This window comes from Grampus griseus (assembly GCF_964374135.1).
Source record: "Grampus griseus genome assembly, chromosome: 20".
Taxonomy (NCBI): Eukaryota; Metazoa; Chordata; class Mammalia; order Artiodactyla; family Delphinidae; genus Grampus; species Grampus griseus.
This window is the reverse complement of record NC_139014.1, coordinates 29,526,699-29,548,076: the sequence shown is the minus strand read 5'-3', so window position 1 is coordinate 29,548,076 and position 21,378 is coordinate 29,526,699. Positions and strand designations below refer to the sequence as shown.

The 21,378-nt window shown below is 37.9% G+C and overlaps 1 protein-coding gene across 4 annotated transcripts in view; it reads right to left on the bottom strand.

Moving 5' to 3' along the window:
* The window catches only part of TRIM37 (tripartite motif containing 37), a gene marked incomplete at its 3' end in the record, with an annotated part of 154,439 nt that overhangs the window by 69,885 nt on the left and 63,176 nt on the right, over positions 1–21,378 (bottom strand). For all 4 annotated transcript variants that reach the window (XM_082678832.1, XM_082678829.1, XM_082678831.1 and 1 more), the window contains exons 14-18: positions 20,545–20,659; positions 19,443–19,661; positions 17,914–18,050; positions 13,028–13,113; positions 3,552–3,746 (exon numbers count right to left, since the gene is read on the bottom strand). In XM_082678832.1, coding sequence (XP_082534958.1) covers positions 3,552–3,746; positions 13,028–13,113; positions 17,914–18,050; positions 19,443–19,661; positions 20,545–20,659 — 752 coding nt within the window. The remainder of the gene's footprint in view (positions 1–3,551; positions 3,747–13,027; positions 13,114–17,913; positions 18,051–19,442; positions 19,662–20,544; positions 20,660–21,378) is intronic.

The window sequence follows — 21,378 nt, the reverse complement described above, 5'->3', positions numbered from 1 at the left end:
GTAATCCATCACATCATATCAACAGATGCAAAAAAAAGCATTTGACAAAATCCGACAACCATTCACGATAAGACCTCAGAATAAAGGGGAACTTCCTTAACTTGATAAAGAATATCTATGGAAAACCTATAGGGCTTCCCTGGTGGTACAGTGGTTAAGAATCCGCCTGCCAATGCAGGGGACATGGGTTCGATCTCTGGTCTGGGAAGATCCCACATGCTGCGGAGCAACTAAGCCCGTGTGCCACAACTGCTGAGCCTGCACTCTAGAGCCCACGAGCCACAACTGCTGAGCCCTTGTGCCACAACTACTGAGCCCTTGTGCCACAACTACTGAAGCCTGCGCACTTAGAGCCCATGCTCCGCCACAAGAGAAGCCACCGCACTGCAATGAAGAGTAGCGCCTGCTCACCACAGTTAGAGAAAGGCTGCATGCAGCAATGAAGACCCAATGCAGCCAAAAATTTAAAATAATAAAATAAATTTATACATATAAAAAAAGAAAACCTACAGCTAGTATCATACTTTATGGTGAGAAACTTGAAGCTTTCCCATCAAGATCAGGAACACCTTTTCACCACTCCTTTTTAATCTCTACCGGAAGTTCTAGCTAATGCAGTATGACAAAAAAAGGAAATGAAAGTATACAGACTGAGAAGGAAAGAATATGCAAAGAATCAAAAATGAACATCGAAATCCAAGCAATCTTTTTAATAAAAAGAAAGCTGGATCTTTTTCTAACATTATCCTTTAAATATCCTCTCATAGAAAGGTTATCTTCATTTGGCTTCCATGACTCTGTTCTCTCTCCTTTCCAAAGCCTCTTCATCTGACTCATCTTCCACACACTCAATAAAAATAGATGTTCACCATGATTATGTCCCTAGCCCCTTTCTTTGAAAAACTCCTTGAAACTCACCCCTTTGCAATCTTACTCCCTTAGTTTTAATAAGCCAGTATCACTTCTAGGCAAATAACTGCCTGTATTCCAGTTCTTAATTTTTAGCTGTCTACTGGGCATCTCTACCGTGATATCCCACTGGTATGTCAAACTCAAGATGTTTAAATCCAAGCCTTGCTCTTTCTCTCTACTATTTCCCCCATCCTCCTTGTCATCAGCATGTTAATCACCTGGATTTGAAACTCAAGTCATCTCATTTATATTATTAATTTTAACAGAAAGCTAAACTTTCAGAGAACCAAGATCTTACTCTGTTTATGTAGTCTGCATTCTTTTTTTTCCGATGACATTGAATATTTTTCAAAAACATGTTTTACCTGTCTGTAAAATATGCTATTCCATGGCAAAACTGTAATTTTTCAACCATAACTGAATTGTTGGATATTTTCAACAACTCTGATTATTTTCTCTTTGGAATATATTCCTAGAAGTGAAGTTACAGGATTAAAGGATAGAGGTATTTTACACCTACTACAAAATTTTCCTTCAAAATTGTTAAACCAATGTATACATCTACCTACAGAAACAGAACTTGTCTGTTTCACTAGGTCTTTGCAAACAACGCTGGTTATAATTTTTTTTAATTAATTAACTTATTAATTTATTTTTGGCTGTGTTGGGTCTTCGTTTCTGTGCGAGGGCTTTCTCTAGCTGCGGCAAGCGGGGGCCACTCTTCATCGCGGTGCGCGGGCCTCTCACTATTGCGGCCTCTCTTGTTGCGGAGCACAGGCTCCAGACGCGCAGGCTCAGTAGTTGTGGCTCATGGGCCTAGTTGCTCCGCGACATGTGGGATCTTCCCGGACCAGGGCTTGAACCCGTGTCCCCTGCATTGGCAGGCAGATTCTCAACCACTGCGCCACCAGGGAAGCCCTAACACTGGTTATAATTTAAGCAAAACCTTTGCCGGTGTGATAAGTTGGGTTTTTTTTAAGGGTATTTCTTTGTTGATCACAAGAACTATGTGTAATTTTTATTTTCTTCTTTACAATTTTCTATATTTTAAAAGTTTTCTAGGGCTTCCCTGGTGGCGCAGTGGTTGAGAGTCCGCCTGCCAATGCAGGGGACACGGGTTCGTGCCCCGGTCCGGGAAGATCCCACATGCCACGTAGCAGCTAGGCCCGTGAGCCATGGCCGCTGAGCCTGTGCGTCTGGAGCCTGTGCTCCGCAACGGGAGAGGCCACAACAGTGAGAGGCCTGCGTACCACAAAAAAAAAAAAAAAAAAGTTTTCTAAAACAAAAATGTCTCAGAAAAAAAATGTAAAATTATTTACAATGTGGTAAGTACTACAAGAGTACAGGCATAATACAAAATGTACTTCGACCATAGATAAAATGCAACTGTTTCATAACCTGATTGGAGACACTCAGATTGAGGACCCAGGCTTCCAGGAAGTATACCTTAGGAAAAAAGAGGCCTAAATAATCCAAGCTCTGATCTATCCCCCACTAGAGCAGCTCTATTTCTCTGTTTTCTACACTGAGACTCTGCCTTAAATTCTACTTGAAAAATGAGTTCTGCTGCTTTAAAGAAGCATCAAAATCACTGTTGTAAATCATTGATTTAATCTGTATAGTAACTGTTGTTTAGGAAGGTAGAAAAATGTTCAGTAGGGACTTCCCTGGTGGTGCAGTGGTTAAGAATGTGCCTGCCAATGCAGGGGACACAGGTTCGATACCTGGTCTGGGAAGCATCCACATTCTGTGGAGCAACTAAGCCCGTGCACCACAACTACTGCGCCTGCGCTCTAGAGCCCGCGAGACATAACTATTGAGCCCACATGCCACAATTACTGAAGTCTGTGCTCCTAGAGCCTGTGCTCCACAACAAAGCAAAGCCACTGCAATGAGAAGCCATGCACTGCAACGAAGAATAGGCCCTGCTCGCTGCAACTAGAGAAAGCCTGCACACAGCAACAAAGACCCAACACAACCAAAAATTAAATATTCCTTAAAAAAAAAAAAAAAGAAAGAAAAATGTGCAGTATATTTTAGGAAGCTTTCCAACAAAAATGGTTTTTAAAATGTGTCATTTTAAAGTAAATGCCTATGTCTAAAAGTTTCAAAAAGTCCAGGTTTGACTATACATTTAAATTGTGTATGTGTATACAGTGTATTACAGTAACACAAATGTCACTCCTCTTTAACAAATAATTTTTCAAAAAAAAATACTAATTGGTATACATTTTTAGGCTATTAAACATCAAAACATAAGTAAACCTTCTTTTTCTATTTCTAACTTAGACACAGTTCCACTAAGAAGTTAGGGTATTCATGAAGCCTGCAAAACTTGAAGTCCATTCACAAAGAGGACAACTGTATTTCATATGGATCAAACGGTCAATCAGTCACAATCTAAAAGGCAAATCATATAAAAACCTTCTTACAGGCATTTTGACATTATTTTTGCACAAAACACCTTTGAACAATAACAACAAAAAATTGATTTGATTGATATATTTTTATAACATACAATGAAAAATCAATTTGCTACAGAAACATACCATGTTCCAACACTTAAGATACTTGGGTTCAAATTTAAGAGTTCTTCTGGAGAAGCACAGAAAAATGGGAAATTATTGTTAATATTTTACCTGTGGGCTGCAAAAGTGAAGCAGGCGGGCGAGGCTGTAAGCCCCACAGATTTTCCATACTGCTCCGGTCCTTAAGGTCCAACAAATGTATTAATATTAAAGGATCAATGTCTAATAAACTACTGGTAGCAGCAGAGGATAAATGTGCTCTTCTTGACATTCTGCTACTGGCACCCATATAGCCATGGTTACTACCTGCAAAAGAAAGAGATGTAGAAAATGAAAGCTATATAATTGGACAAATTTAATAAGAAAGAAAGAAAGAAAAAGTAAACTGGTTGATGTTGTTTGAATACTTGTGTATGGACCTCTTAGGAGTTGGTGTTCATGATAAGAAGCACAGAGAAGAAACCATATTGCCCAGAGAGGTGTACAAAGAACAGTGGCTGATGACTGGCCTCATTACTACTCAAAATTCAGGCATAATCCTCAACCCTATCCTGAACCCTAGAAATAAAAAGGTGACAATGTGTACAGTATATATGGTTAGGGGTATGAGGGTAAGGAAAAGGAGAACATATCGCATAACCCAGTGGTCTTGGATCAAAGTCAAGCTCCCTGGTATAACAGATCCCAAGGAACGAGACACCAAAATAGCAGAAGTCTTCTCCAGGTCTCTGGACAGCAAAATGCTCAGGTCATGACGGTTTGGCAGACATTTTTTCTAGTTTGATTAAATACTGAAGTACAGTTTGAAGATTTCAGACTTATCTTGCTGATGCATAATATAGACATCTGAAAATAATGTCATCTCTATATTACCTGTATTGATAATAAGCTCCTTAAGCCAAGGAAACCATCTGACTTCTCTCTAGCGCCTAGTACAATGCCTAACAAGTGTTAGATATGGAAATGTTGGTTAAAACTGACCTCCTTGGGCTTCCCTGGTGGCGCAGTGGTTGAGAGTCCGCCTGCCGATGCAGGGGACACGGGTTCGTGCCCCAGTCTGGGAAGATGCCGTGGAGCGGCTGGGCCCGTGAGCCATGGCCGCTGAGCCTGTGCGTCCGGAGCCTGTGCTCCGCAACAGGAGAGGCCACAGCAGTGAGAGGCCCGCGTACCGCAAAAAAAAAAAAAAAAAAAAAAAAAAAATTGACCTCCTTAAATAAAGCTATTTAAATATATTCTAAAGAAACACAACATTAAATAATGTTACATGCAGCAAAGTCTTAAAGTAGATAATATAAAAAATAGCATGAAATAATCAGGTTCTGACTATTCATGAGTGCTTCCAAAGAGATCTGGGGGAAAAACTTAGGAGAAAAGTTTAGTTATTCAGAAGCTTCAGGCCAGTTATTTACTTATATGTTTTTCATCTATGTTCACATTCTTATGTCCTTACCTTCTCCTACTTCTTCATTCTCTTCCTTTTTTTAAAAAAAAATTTATTTATTTTATTTATTTATTTTTGGCTGCATTGGGTCCTCGTTGCCGTGCGCGGGCTTTCTCTAGTTGTGGCGAGCAGGGTCTTCTCTTCGTGGCAGTGCGCGGACTTCTCATCACAGTGTCTTCTCCTGTGGCGAAGCATGGGCTCTGGGCACGCGGCCTTCAGTAGTTGTGGTTCGCGGGCTCTAGAGCGCAGGCTCAGTAGCTCCACGGCATGTGGGATCTTCCTGGACCAGGGCTCGAACCCGTGTCCCCTGCACTGGCAGGCGGATTCTTAACCACTGTGCCACCAGGGAAGTCCCCATCCTCTTCCTCTTCTAAGGATTATCCCATTGCCGATTTTTCTTTCAGCCTCTGTACCCACTGCAACTCCTATTTTAAAAGGCAGAAAACTATCCCCCCTCCACCTCGAAACTGTTTCTTATCCCTTTTCCTTTATTAGGGAGTTCCCGAATCAGGCTGCATATCAGTCAGCTGGAGGAATTTTTTAAATTCTTGGCCCTACTCTAGATGTACCGAACGAGAATATTAGAATGGGATCCAGGACCTTTTTCCAAAAAGCTACTCAGGTGGTTCTTGTTTAGTAAATAAACTCAGTAGCCCAGAGTATGGTATCTACCGTCTGGATATCTAGTTCTTCTTTAAAAAAAAAAATTGCTCATTCTCCCATGTTAAATGGACCTCCAGTACAGTAAGGAGCATTAACAGTCTTCTGTTTCTAACCCCTCTTCCAGGTCACTACTCTCACCAATGAACAAAAACTCCTTTCCTTTGTGGTTCATGCCCTTCAGCTACTCCCTCCCTCCCATGTTCCCACCCTTTCTACTCACTATCACATTCATCCATGGGCATCAAAGACTTTAGCATCTATTTCAGTTTCCCTCTCTCAGAGCTAACACTGCCATCATTCTGTGTGTGTGTGTGTGTGTGTGTGTGTGTGTGAGTGTGTGTGTGTGTGTGTGTGTCTGTCTGTCTGTCTCATACATAAGTATACAGCCTAGTGTATGGTCACAAATTAATGGCACCCCAAAATTCCTCCATGCCTCCTAAAATTGCTCACTAACCTTCCTCCTCAAAGGTAACTTCCATCCAGAGTTAAACACCATAGATTAGTTTTGCCTGTTTTTGAACTTTACATAAATGTTATGATAGAGTTGTACTCATATCCTGCTTCTTTGCTCAACATGATATTCATGAGATTCATCTATATTGTTATATATAGCAGTTTATTCATTTTCATTATTTCTGTGCAGGGCTCCAAAATGTGAATATATCCAGTTTCTTTCCTTATTACTATTAGGAAAGAATTTGGGTTGCTTTTAGCTTTTGGCTACTAGGAATAAAGCTACTGAACTTACAAGCAGATATCTACTCTTGAACTTCACTCGGGGGAAAAAAAAAAAAAAAACACCTCATGAAAAAGAAAACGGATCCTCTCCTCCTAAGCCAAGCAGATTAACCCTGCTAAAATATTACATCGATTTACCTAAGCTCTGTGCCTGGATGCATCAGAATGACATTCAAGGTTCTACACAGTCTAGACCCAAACTACCTTTCTAGTCTTCTCCAGTTTTTCACATCCTTTACTTTGTTATAAATTACATTTATATTTTTTAATTAAAAACACAAGAAAACAAAACCACCTGAAAAAGAACAATGCTGCTCTAAATTATCTTGTAAAATTCGACTGGCAAACACCACCTCCCACTCTGTTGGAACTGGGAAAGCCATAGGATGTGTTTGTTCAGCTTCAGCCCATATTGCCCAACAGTTTTCCAAAGGAGTGGTATCAATTTTCATTCCTACCAGCAGGCTATGAGAGTTTCCACCTCTCCAAATTCTTTCAATATTTAATATTGCCAGTTTAAAATGTATTAACCATTACAGTGGGTATGCAATGGTATCATAATGTGGTTTTTATCTGGCATTTCCTGAAAAAGAGAATGAACAGAATCTCGGAGACCTATGGGACCCCACCAAGTGTACCAACATACACATAATGGGAATTAGAGAGGAGGAGAAAAATTATTTGAAGAAAAATGGATAAAAATTTCCTACATATAATGAAATCTATTAATCTAAACATCCAAAAAACTCAACTCAACAAACTTCATGTAGGATAAACTCAAGAGATCCACACTGGAACACATCACAATTTGCGTTTCTCTGACAAAAGAGGCTGAGCACCTTTAAAAATGTGTACTGGTCACCTACACAGCCTCATTCGTGAAGTGTCTATTCTTGTCTTTTGTCTTTTTTACTAAAAGGTTGTCTTATCTTTTTCTTATTGATTTGTAAAAGTTCTTTATATATTATGGATAAAACTTTTGAATAATATTTTTAATTCATTTATTCTAATGAATAAAAATTCTGATACTTATTTTTAAAAAGCAATATACATTAATAGACCAGAATGCACACCTGCGGTCTTCTAAGCAACCAGTTATACGGGTCTGGAGATCAATACATGGGGGTCCCATAGGCCTCTCAAGACCAACATGGATCAAACGGAATATACTATCTTCTGCTCCTGGACTCATTCGCTTATGTAATGGCACGGGCTAACCTAGAAATGTTAAGCATCATCCCCACATCTCCACCAACTCCAACCAATCCAGTAAGACACTCGCAAGTTGTGTAGATACTATTTAACATCTCTCAAAAGGTTTCTTCTTCTTTACCTTGTCTGCTACTACCTTATTTTAGGCCCTGAAAATTTCTCTCCTGGAATATTGAGGTAGTTTTTTTTTCTTTCTTTCTTTTTTCTGGCCCTGCCACACAGCTTATAGGATCTTAATTCCCCAACCAGGGACTGAACCCGTGCCCTCAGCAGTGAAAGCATGGAGTCCTAACCACTGGACTCTCAGGGAATTCCCGCGGTAGTTTTCTAACTAATCTTAGCTCATCCATTTTCCATTATAAAGACAAATCTGATCACATTCGCTTTTAAAGACCTTTAGTGGGGACTTCCCTGGTGTTGCAGTGGTTAAGAATCCACCCGCTAATGCAGGGGACACAGGTTCGAGCCCTGGTCCGGGAAGATCCCACATGCCGCGGAGCAACTAAGCCCGTGTGCCACAACTACTGAGCCTGCGTACCACAACTACTGAAGCCCATGCGCCTAGAGTCCGTGCTCCACAACAAGAGAAGCCACCGCAATGAGAAGCCCGCACACCGCAACAAAGAGTAGCCCCTGCTCTCCGCAATTAGAGAAAAGCCCGCACGCAGCAACAAAGACCCAATGCACGTTTATTTATTTATTTAAAAAAAAAAAAAAAGACCTTTAAAGCCCAAACTCCTTAGTCTGGCAAATAAGACTTTCCATTACCTAATCTTGTTCCTGCTTACCAATCTCACACTGGCCTGCCCCCATATAAACTAAACTCTCAAATATTTGAAGTTCCCAAAAAGGACAATGCTGCGACTTCTGCCTAGAATGCCTTTGCTCTTTAATCTCATTATTTCCCTGTTCGCCTAATGAACTGAACTCATCTTTAAAGAGCAAGATCAAGTATCACTCTCTCTCTCTGAAACCTTTTTTCACCCATTTCCAATTAGCTGTTCTTTCCATTTTTGGTGTCACCCTGTATCTATATTTATAACCACGAAGTTTTACAATGACTAGTGCTGCAAAAGTGATGCTCATTCATTTTATAAACCCAATGAACAACACAATGGCTGATACCTAGTGGGTGTTCATTAAACATTTGTGGAACAAGGAACCTTAAAAATCTTTAACCTGAAATATATAACAGATGTTTTGAGTAATAACTTTATACAATGTCAATTTGTTTTACAAAAGTATTATACTGTCAAAACTTTTTAGTTCTCAAATTAGAAGTATTATTGCAGTGTTTCATAAGTTACACATGGCAGGCAATTATATCAACAGAATAGATTTTTCATACTCAGCTGATTCAACTAGCTAATGTTCTACATTAGAAAAATATTTAAAACCCTTTTCAGCACATATTATTAAGCCTAAATTCTCTTGCAACTAAAAGAAAATAACTGAATAAACTAAAAGCAATTCTTATGGGAATGAGGCCACCTGAGTCACTAAATATTTGTTTTAAGCTATATCATTATTTAATACTGTCTAAAAAATTAAATTTAGTAAATACTATTTTACTATATACCTAGGCTTCTGTATAAGAAAGATCTGTTTAACGGACAGCTTAACATCTTGATTGTAGTAGATCAAATACTTATAAGGCAAGTACAAAGGATAAAAGCTTATTATGTCCACAATAAGCAGTTAAGAGGTACACAAAACAAAAGAGGTAAAATATAACATAAAAACATTAAACATGGAGTGGGGGTGGGGAGGGGAATAAAAATTCAGGGTTGTTATAATGTATTCAAACTTAAGAGATCAGCAATTTAAAATAATCATGTGTCTGTCTGTATGTGTGTGTGTGTTACCTCATGGTAACCACAAACTAGAAAGCCATAGATACACACACAAAAAAGAGAAAGAAATCCAAACTAACACTAAAGATAGTCATCAAATCATAAGGGAAGAGAGCAAAAGAGGAATGGAACAAAAACGAAATACAGAAATGGAAAACTATTAACAAAAAGGCAATAAGTACATACCTATCAATAGTTACTTTAAACATAAATGCACTAAACCTACCAATCAAAAGACACAGAGTAGCCCAGGGGATACAAAAACAAGACCCATATATATGTGGCTACAAGACTCACTTCAGATCTAAAAACACCCACAGACTGAAAGTGACAGGATAGAAAAAGGTATTCCATAGAAACGGAAACAAAAAGAAACGTGGGGTAGCAATATTTACATCAGACAAAACAGACTTAAAACAAAGTCCATAACAAAGACAAAGAAGGTCAATATGTAATGGTAAGGGGATCAATCCAACAAGAAGATATAACAATTGTAAATAAATATGTACCCAACGTAGGAGCACCTAAGTATATAAAGCAAACGTTAATAGACATAAAGGGAGAAATAGACGGTAACACAATAATAGTAGGAGACTTTAACACCCCATTTATATCAATGGATAGATCATACAGACAGAAAATCAATAAGGAAACACTGGCATTTAATGACACATTAGACCACTGGTCTTAAATGACACATTAGTCCATCTATTAGATGGACTTAATAGAGATATATAGATATCGATCTCTATATACAGAATATCCTACCCAAAAGCAGCAGAGTTCACATTCTTTTCAAGTGCACAGGGAACATTATTCTCCAGGACAGATCACATGCTAGGCCACAAAACAAGTCTCAGGAAATTTAAGAATGAAATCATAACAAGCATCTTTTCTGACCACAACACTAAGAGACTAGAAATCAACTACAAGAAAAAAACTGCAAACAACACAAACATGTGGAGGCTAAACAATATGCTACTAATCAACTGAAGAAATCTACGAGGAAATAAAAAAATACCTGAGACAAATGAAAACAGAAACACGATGATCCAAAAAATCTATGGAACACAGCAAAAGCAATACTAAGGGAAAAGTTTACAGCAATACAAGCCTACCTCAGGAAGTAAGAAAAGTCTCAAATAAACAACATAACATTACAACTAAAGGAACTAGAAAAAAAAAAAAGAAAAAACAAAACCCAAAGTTAGTAGAAGGAAAGAAATAGTTACAACTGACACAACAGAAATACAAAGAGACATATCAGATCATAAGAGATTACTACAGACAATTATATGCCAATAAAATGGACAAACTAGAAGAAATGGATTATTACTAGAAATGTGCAGTCTCCCAAGACTGAATCAGGAAGAAATAGAAAATTAGGAACAGACTGATAACCAGTAATAAAATTTCAACTGAATCAGTAATTAAAAAAACTTAATTCCCAACAAACAAAAGTCCAGTACCATATGGCTTCACAGGTGAATTCTACCAAACATTTAAAGAGTTAACACCTATTCTTTTCAAACTATTCCAAAAAATTGAAGAGGAAGTAATGCTTCCAAACTCATTATATGAGGCCAGCACCACTCTGATACCAAAACCAAAGACACCACCAGAAAAGAAAATTACAGACCAATATCAATGATGAACGTAGTAACAAAAAGGCTCAACAAAACTTTAGCAAACAAAATTCAACAAAACATTAAAAAGATCAGACACTGTGATCAAGTGGGATTTATCCCAGGGATGCAAGGATGGCTCAATCAATGTGATACACCACATTAACAAATTACAGAATAAAAATTGCTCATCTTAATAAATTCAAGAAAAGCTTCTGACAAAATTCAACATCCATTTATGATAGAAACTATAAACAAAGTGGGTACAAAGGGAACATATCCCAACATAATAACAGCCATATAAAACAAGCTCACAGCTCACATCATACTCATCAGTGAAAAGATGAAAGCATTTCCTCTGTGATCAGGAACAAGACAAGGACGTCCACTCTCACCACTTTTATTCAACATAATACTGGAAGTCCTAGCCACAGCAATTAGACAGGAAGAAAATTTTTTTTAAAAATCCAAATTGGAAAGGAAGAAGTAAAACTGTCACTGTTTGCAGATGACATGATACTATACATAGAAAACCCTAAAGATACCACCAAAAAACTACTAGAACTCTTCAACAAATTCAGTAAAGTTTCAGGATACAAAATTAATACAAAACAAAAATCTGTTGCATATCTATACTCTAGTAACAAACTATCAGAAGGAGAAATTAGAAAATAATCTCATTTACAACTTCATTAAGGAGAAAAAAAACCCCCAGGAATAAATCTAACCAAGGAGATAAAAGAGTTGCACTCTGAAAACTGTTAAGACATTGATGAAAGAAACTGAAGACAACACAAATGGAAAGATACACTGTGCTCATAGATAGGAAGAATTAATATTGTTAAAATGACCATACTACCCAAGGCAATCTACAGATTCAAACACCAACAGCATTTTTCACAGAACTAGAACAAAGAATCCTAATATTTGTATGGAAACACAAAAGACCCTGAAGAGCCAAAGCAATCTAGAGAAAGAACGTAGCTGGAGGTATCATACTCCTTGATTTCAAACTACACTACAAAGCTACAGTCATCCAAACAGTATGGGGGACTTCCCTGGTGGTCCAGTGGTTAAGAATCCACCTTCCAATGCAGGGGACACGGGTTCAATCCCTGGCTGAGGGAACTAAGATCCCACATGCCGTGGGGCAACAAAGCCCACGCGCTCTGGAGCCTGCATGCCAGAACTAGAGAGAAACCCACACACCACAACTACTGAGCCTGTGCACTGCAACAAAAGATCCGGTGTGCCGCAACTAAGACCCGACGCAGCACCAGTAAAGTAGAAGTAGTACAAACTAGCTGATAATTGTTTTAGCCAAGTTTCCCATGCTTAATTAAATAAGTCCAAGAACACAAAAGAAACACCTACTATTTAAGTAAGGTTATCCTAGGAGGAGCAGTGTACTTTGGCAAAAAACTGGGTCCACGAAGACGATATGAGGTTCTAGTCTGGCTATACCAACAACTACCTATGTGATCTAAGCAACTAATCTCTGAGTTATTTCCACATATAAAATGAGTTCTCAAAAGGCCCTTTTTAAGTCAAAGATTCAACAATTCTATTCAGATTATTCTTATAATTGAGATAGGTATACAAGTAAGACTTATGTATCGTAAAAGACAGTTAAGTATATAAAAGTAGATAAGATGATGAGCTTTGGATTCAAATAAACTGAAAACTCTAATTCCTCTCTTTCATTTACTTAATTGTGAAAAGACAGCAAGTTGCTTAATTCCTTTACACATCAGTTTCTATAGCTATAAAAAGAAGATAATATTAAAACCTATCTCCAAGAATTTTATAGGCAAATGAGATAAGGTACACATAAAGTGCCTCTGCAAAGTGCCTGGTACATAAGAACACATTAAATTTTAGCTATTATTACTGTTTTAAATACTATTAGTAATTCACTCTAAAATCCATACATAAAATATAGTCCTTCTAACACCATGAACCATGTAGAGCAATGGCTGCCACATATCAAAATATGATACATTCAGAGAAGAGCAGAGAGAAGGCAGAACAGCTTGTGGGGCCTGGCCTCAGTACCTGAAGGTCCTGCTGCAGCTGCATCTGCCATGAGTTCTCCCTCTTCCAATTCCATGTTGTTGTATTCCACATCATTTTCTCCAGACCTAAGAATATATAAAATTCATCATTCCACACAGTAAGTACAATTAATATTACTTGTCACACCTCAGTGAACTTCATAACAATTGTGTATAGCTTTCTCCTGTGAAGTAATAGAATATTTCTAAATACAAAATTGAGGGAAAAGACTTTTGTCATTATCACATGTATGGGCAGTATTATTAATGTTCAATCTACCTTTTTAAAATACCAAGATAGGTTGGCAACATTTAATTTTTAAAATAGAAAATCTGAAAACCATTGTAAGCAGAAGAGATTATAGCTTCAAAGGATTTGTAACTTAATGGTAGTAAATTAGGCTTAACACAGTACACTTTAAGGTTAAGAAAGATGTTTAAATTACTGTATGTGACTAAACACTATTTTCTTAAAATACTATTTCAGAAAAGAGGGTGTTGTCTATCAAAACACAATCACCTTATTTTAAATGACAAAGTACTATATGGAACAGCACTAATCAGTGCTAGTTTTGAGTATTTAAAGTAGTCTTAAAATCAGTTCCCGGACTGACAGCACGAGGAGCTCTACCGATCTGCTTTCCAGTGACATTGGTGAAAATTATTTTTTAAAGCAACCATTTAGACTCTGGAAATGGTTCTTAGAGCATATAGCAAATGAAAACATCTCCTCAAAAAAATGTACTAAAATTTGGTAACAACAGTGAGCCTGTGGTACTTGAACCAAGACCACTCCCCACCCCCATTCAGTGATACAGAAATTCCACTTCAGACTGGTGCAGCCAAGAACATAGGGCTCCCATTTCCCACAGCTCCCCAATAGAAGGGCTATATTCCCAGGAGGAGTGAGACTTCAGCATTTCTCATCCTGTTCCCAGCTACCCGTGGCTGAGGCTAAAGTCAGGTGTATGTGACCAAGAGGTAGGGATTCCCTTCTTCTACCCAGACCCAAGGCTTTACCTTGGATGCAGCATGCTGAGGTAACTGGGGCCCAGATCCCCAGTGCCCCAATTCACTCATAAAGCAGAAGTCCCAGGCCTGAGAAGACAAACCGAAAAGATCTGAGGCTACAGCCCCCAACTTGCCCATCCACAATGGGTCAGCTTCTAAAGTGGGAGAAATAAGCACACCTTTGTGCTCACTCCAGCTTCAGAGCTCTGGCTCAGAGATTTTGCCTGCAGAAGGAAGCAGGCTCTAAAAACTGAGCCACAGAGAAAGGTGTAACACTATTAAGAACATAAAAAAATACTCTCAAATGGAATCCAGCAAAACATAAAAGGAATTACACACCAAGGCAGAATAGAATTTAACCAAGGAATACAAAGTTGGTTTAGAATCTGAAAATCAACTAATGTAAAACACCATATCAACAGAATATAAAAAAACAACTACATGATCATCTGAATAGATGCAGAAGGAGAATATGACAAAATCCAATACCCTTTCATAACAAAAACACTCAATAAACCAGGACTAGAAGGGCATAGATGTAAAACCCACAGCTAACATCACACTTAATGGTGAAAAACTGAACGCTTTCCCTCTAATATCAGGAATAAGACAAGAAAGAATGTCCACTCCCCGCAGTGGTTAAGAAGCCACCTGCCAATGGAGGGGACACGGGGTCGATTCCTGGTCTGGGAAGATCCCACATGCCGTGGAGCAACTAAGCCCCTGTGCCACAACTCCTGAGCCTGCGCTCTAGAGCCCATGAGCCATAACCACAACTACTGAGCCTTCGTACCACAACTACTGAAGCCCACGTGCCTAAAGCCCGTGCTCTGCAACAAGAGAAGCCACTGCAATGAGAAGCCTGTGCACCGCAACGAAGAGCCCCACTCACCGCAACTAGAGAAAGCCCACGTGCAGCAACAAAGACCTGATGCGGCCTAAATAAATAAATAAATCTATTAAAAAAAAAAAAGAATGTCCACTACCACCAATTCTATTCAACATTCTATGCAGTGAACTTAGGCAAGAAAAAGAGATAAAAGGCATCCAAATTGGAAAAAAAGAAGTAAAATTAAATCTATTTACAGATGTAATACTGTATATAGAAAAACCTAAAGAATCCATTAAAAAAACTATTAGAACTAATAAACGAGTTAGCAATGTTGCAAGAAACAAAAATCAACTGGATTTTCATGTACTTGCAAAAGAACAATACACAAAGGAAATTTAAAAAGAAAAGTCAATTGCATTTACAATAGCATAAAAAAGAATAAGATACTTAGGAATGAATTAAAAGATGTGTAAAACATATACTCTGAAAATTACAAAACACTGTTGAAAGATTAAAAACTTCTGATTGGCAAAAGATCCTGTTAAGAATATAAAAAGACAAGCTACAGAGTGGGAGAAGACAAGCTACAGAGTGGGAGAAAGTATTTGCAAAGCATGTATACAAATTTTACTGGGGAAAACTTGGCAAAGGGTATATGGGATCTTGTATTATTTCCTCCAACTGCAAGTGAATTTACAATTACCTCAAAATAAAAAGAAAAAAACAGCAGGAAGAAAATATATAATACTATCATAGAAAGACTGAGGTGGAGGAAGAGAAGAAAGGCCTACTTGATACATGTGTTCTAGTTAACTAAAAGCTGTTTATAATAACCATTACCCAAATCAACTGTGTATCTATTTCCCCATCTATACAAGGAACTGACCTTAATTTGTAAGAGCTAACAGTTTATGATTCCCCAGATGCTCAAATTAGCTCAAGATTAACTGTGCTGTTTCTATGAATTATATAAAACAGTTTGGATCAAGATATTATTATAGATTTATATAAAGGGAACATAATCAAATACCTTCTAGTAGAAAAAGCATTAAAAAGTCAATCTAATGAGATGCTGTGAATCCAATTTTACGTAAAATCCAATTGCCCTCAAAACTACCTTGAAAAAAGTCAAGAGACCTAACAGTCAAAGGAATTAATTCAGATAGAACCATGTATTTAAGCTATTATCAAGGTGGATTCCACTTTATAGAATCACCATCTAAAAGAATTTTCCATGTTAATTCAAATTAATCAGTTCTATTCTATATATTTAAGAATATCACTAATAATGATTTCTCATTTGGTGACTTAAAGGCTTCACATTTCAACTAACCCTTTTAGGCAATTTGCCACGTATGCTAAAGAGGGAACATTAAGTGAAAAAGGTCTATTTTGAGGAGCTAATTTGTGGAAATGGGGGGTGAGGTCAAACAGGGGGTTTAAAACTCTCACCTTACTCTTGTGAAATGGCTGGTGCCAGGGCTGGGACAGAGAAAGTACAAGATGAACCTGGAATGTCTTGTAGTGCCAGAAAATAAGAAAGTGCTTATAAAATAATGAGGACATCTAGAAAGGACACAGGAGTTTTTAAAAGGCTGCCACTGGCCAAATCTGGAACAATCCGAGCAATAAATTATGATAGTAAGTGGATTAAATGATTTAAAAATACAAAACTCCATGAGTCTATACTAATGAAATTAATTAGTTAATTAATGAATGGGGCAGAGGGGAAAGTTCTTCCTTAGAATAGAATTCCAATTAATAAACGTAGAAGGAATAATGGCATTAGAAAAATCATCATTCAGCAATCAACACAGTAATCTTTTTCAAGCAGGAATCACCAATGAATGATAAAATTAGTGGACTAAAGTACAACAAGAAATAAGATATTTACAGTCTCCAAATATGTCCCCACATAATACTTATTAATTACAAAGGGGAAAAGTAGAGCGATCTGGCAGATATCACCTTAACCAAGTATTCTAAATCAATCAACCATAATGGGACAGATTGAAGACATGCGCCTTCCACTGTCCCCTCATATTGATGCGCTGAAAAAGCTACATCATCACTTCTGTCTTATTCCTGCCAAAAGTGCATAACCTCCATCTAATTATGAGGAAATATCAGACTACTCCAAATTGAGGGACTTCCTACAAAATAACCACTCTGTATTTCTCTGAAGTGTCAAACTCATGAAAAACAAATTAAAAAAAAAAGACTACATGAACCAGATTGAAGCAGATTAAAGTGTCTTAACAAAAAGCAACATGTGGGGCTTCCCTGGTGGCACAGTGGTTGAGAGTCCACCTGCCGATGCAGGGGACACGGGTTCGTGCCCTGGTCTGGGAAGATCCCACATGCCGCGGAGTGGCTGGGCCCGTGAGCCATGGCCGCTGAGCCTGCGTGTCCAGAGCCTGTGCTCCGCAACCGGAGAGGCCACAACAGTGAGAGGCCCGTGTACCGCAAAAAAAAAAAAAAAAAAGCAACATGTGATCCTGAATTGGATCCTAAACCAGATAAAGGACATCACTGTCAAAATTTCTATAAGGTCATAGATTACAGTATTACATCAGTGTTAACTTCCTGATTTTGATAATGGTACTGAAATTACATAAGAGACATACTTGGTTTTAGAAGTACACAATGAGAAGTATATTCACTTAATCTCAAATGTCTCACAAAAAAGTTATATAGAGTGAGAGAAAAGAAACATAACAAAGCAAAATATTAAATTTGGGGAATTAATCTGGGCAAAGGAAATACGGGAATTCCCTGTTAATATTTTTGCAACTTTTCTTAAATATGAAATAATTGCAAAATTAAAGCTAAAGCAAAAACTAAAACTCAGTTTGGAACCCAGAGATGACAGGGAGGAAATCAGTTCACTCTTCCCTTCAAGTTCCTTTATTTATTTATATAAGATACTGTAGATCAAGAAAAAAAAATCCTTAATATCCACATTTTTAGGCCTAACTTAATTAATATGCTTCTAATAATTACCACTTAGATGATTTATAGTGGTAGTTAATGTGAACACTCACATGGTTTCTTCATCAATGTCATTTTCTTCCGTGTTACTTGTTGCTGTGGAACTGGCAGAAGAACTGCTGCCATCGAGATGATTTACTTCATCTTCACCAACAAGATCCAGATCCAGATCTCCATCTGAAAGCTCATGCTAGATTAAGGCAAAGAAAGAAGACTTCTATCTCAAATGTTTTCACTCAGCCCATGGCCCAAGCACCAGCACCAAAGAATAAGGTAATCATCAGAATTCTCCGCTCCTGTGCCTAGACTGCTGTGCCCTGTAGAGATAACTCACATAACCACACTACCTGGTACCACTAGTAAGTTATTTCTGCCAATGTCAGCTGGGCCTTCGATATGACTGGAAATGCTTCATACAGTCCACATCAGCTTCCTCACAAAGTAACATTTCAAACCATCACTCCTCAAGACCTATCTAACGTCTATTATCCTCAACGTGATTATAAAACCCTGTCACCTATCTACACAGAAAAACATATTGGCTATTAAGCATAAATGCCCACAACTTTCAGCTGCCCTACCTGCAAACTCCACCCTACCTTTAACTCATTCTATCAAAGGTTAACTGCTTCACCTGAGTGCTCCATTCCAACCTCTATTATCTCCTTAAATAAATGGTTTTGTTAATACCTGGACCTGATTTTCAATCTTTCTCCCCACTGGCTCCTTCATTATAACATATACCTGAAGCCTCAAAAAGAGCTTCTCTCTCCTTCTGTCTCTCATCTTAAACAATAACAACCACTTCTTGAAATCTCATTCTAGTTGTAGTTTAGCTGGGACAAAACCTGGCTATCTCCCAAAACCTAAATCATCCTACATACATAGGCAATGATAAGGTACTTTAACTAGATTCAGTGAACGGAAAGCAGACACCTTTTTTAAGATTTTTTTTCTAAATTTATTTATTTTTGGCTGCGTTGGGTCTTCGCTGCTGGGCACAGGCTTTCCCTAGTTGTGGCGAGTGGGGTTTACTCTTCGTTGCGGCATGTGGGCTTCTCATTGCGATGGCTCCTCCTGTTGCGGAGCACGGACTCTAGGCATGTGGGCTTCAGTAGTTGTGGCACATGGGCTCAGTAGTTGTGGCTCATGGGCTCTAGAGCGCAGGCTCAGTAGTTGCAGCACACGGGCTTAGTTGCTCCGCGGCATGTGGGATCTTCCTGGACCACGGCTCGAACCCGTGTCCCCTGCATCGGCTGGTGGATTCTCAACCACTGCGCCACCAGGGAAGCCCCAGGACACATTTTAAAAATCCACAACTTACATAGCTTCTAAAATGTACATCACAGTTTGTTTTGTAGAATGTACAGTTTTCTACAATAAATTAATTTTTAGAACCTTGAAATAATTTTGATGCAACAACTTCTGACTTATTAACAGTTATAAAAGGGCATACACTAATAATGAAAATATAAGTGGACAAGATTTTCAGCACATTGATTCCCCCTATCATATGTTGGAAACCATGATATCATTTCTCTTTTCAAACACAAAATGAATCTAAAATAGGTCTAATTATTACATGATAATCTTCATTCTGAATCTTCTCCTCATCTTCTTCATCCTCCTTGGCCTCTCTTACAGAAGCTGTAGTAGGACCATCTTGGAGAAGCATGTCAGCACATGATCCAGACTTCTTAGCTCGTGTCTCAGGAGTGTCATCATTTTGGGGGCTAAGATGATTATCTGGTGGTGACAAATCTCTTGATTTCTGAGTTCGAGACAACTCAATAGTAAGTCTCTTTTAAAACAAAACAACACAAGCAGAGTCATAAGCAGTCCTCCACTCGTACAGTAAAATTATTTCAAGCAAAAAAAAAACAAACCATATATCCAGATGTTCATAAAACCATTTCTTGCACCATCTATCTCATACCTTCCTGACTTTTGCTTATGGAAAAATCTATGACTAAGAAAAACTGCCCAATTTATTTTCATCTTTCTTCTCATTTCTAGCCCAAGCTACACAATCAGCAAACCGCATAGTAAATACAGGCAGTTTAACTTAACATAAAAATTTTTGAAAATATTCATCTTTTCCTCTCTCATATGTTAACCACTCTCAGCACTTCAAACTTCTCATCACATCCCCATATCCACTTGTAGAAAGAGACATTCCTTACATAATTTAGTTTACCATTGTAAAATAAAAATTCATTAACTGATCCTCCCCAGCGCTCAGTTCAACAATAGTGAGACTTCAAGATAGGGCAACATTCAATTGTTCCATAGTTTATAATCCTCTAAATTCAAACAGCATGGGAAAGAGAAATACCCAAGTCACTGAGAGAAACACAGAGTTTGCCTCAACTAGAGAAGTACTGTCCAATACAATTTTATGCAATGATGGAAATGTTCTACATCTGCAATTCCCAATACAAGCTAGCTACTGTAACTAAGGAACTGAATTTTTAATTTTAATTATGTCTACACAGCCACATGTGGCTAGTGGCTACTGAACTGGACAGTCCAGAATTAGAGGTTCAAAGGTAGTGAGAATAAAGAACAAGTGGATTTTTCTACAAAATTACAAACAGCAATAATATCCAAAATCTAATTACAAATGTAATACGCCGGTAAGACAATATGAAACACTAAAACCAAATATATGTTTTTTTGCTTACCTCTTTAAGGTTATTTATTTGTTGGATATAGCTAGTCTGTGCAGCTTCCAATTGAGTAATATACCAATGCTGGTCCCGGCATTTTTGAAAGAAAGTTGGTGAACGAACCTGAAACCTTAAAAGAATAACTGCACATGAAAAATAATCCAAACAGTAAAATATTATGAACCAAGCCTTAAGTCTATAACTATAAATTCTAGAATTTTAAGTTTACTTGATTACATTATAAGGCCAAAATTCAGAACTCAGAGCTCCTGGTATCTGCCATTTATATATGTAGTTCACAAATTATAATGACATGGTTCTGAAAAGTCAGTTGTCTAAATTCAAACTGTATTTTTCTAAAGAAATAACATTACACATCACAGTTAAACTTCCAAACTCATCTACTAAAACATATTTACTATAATAATCTAGCTCAAATACAGTGTTGATCATAGGCTGGGAAGAAGAGGATCACACTATGCAGGAAGGAGACAGCTAATGCCTTCCTTCTCCTTTCTTGCCTGTGTCAGACCCTAGTAAAACAGGCGAAGTTTGTTTCAGGCACTGCTCTTTGTCATTCCTTTTCTATCTCCCGTTCCCATATTTCCTACTCCACAGCAAAAAAAAAAAAAAAAAAAAAAAAATCACGTAAAGGGTCAACTACCCAGGACTGCTTTACTGTCCCTCAAAGAATTACATGCTCTGAATAACCTACATTCCCAACCCCATCCAGATAGCAGTTTAAAATCAAAACTCTCCATATATCACAATATGGCATATTTCAGCTGGGGTTAGGAAAAAAACAAGTATCTCTATATTAAAGCATATAAATGGATACACGATAGAATC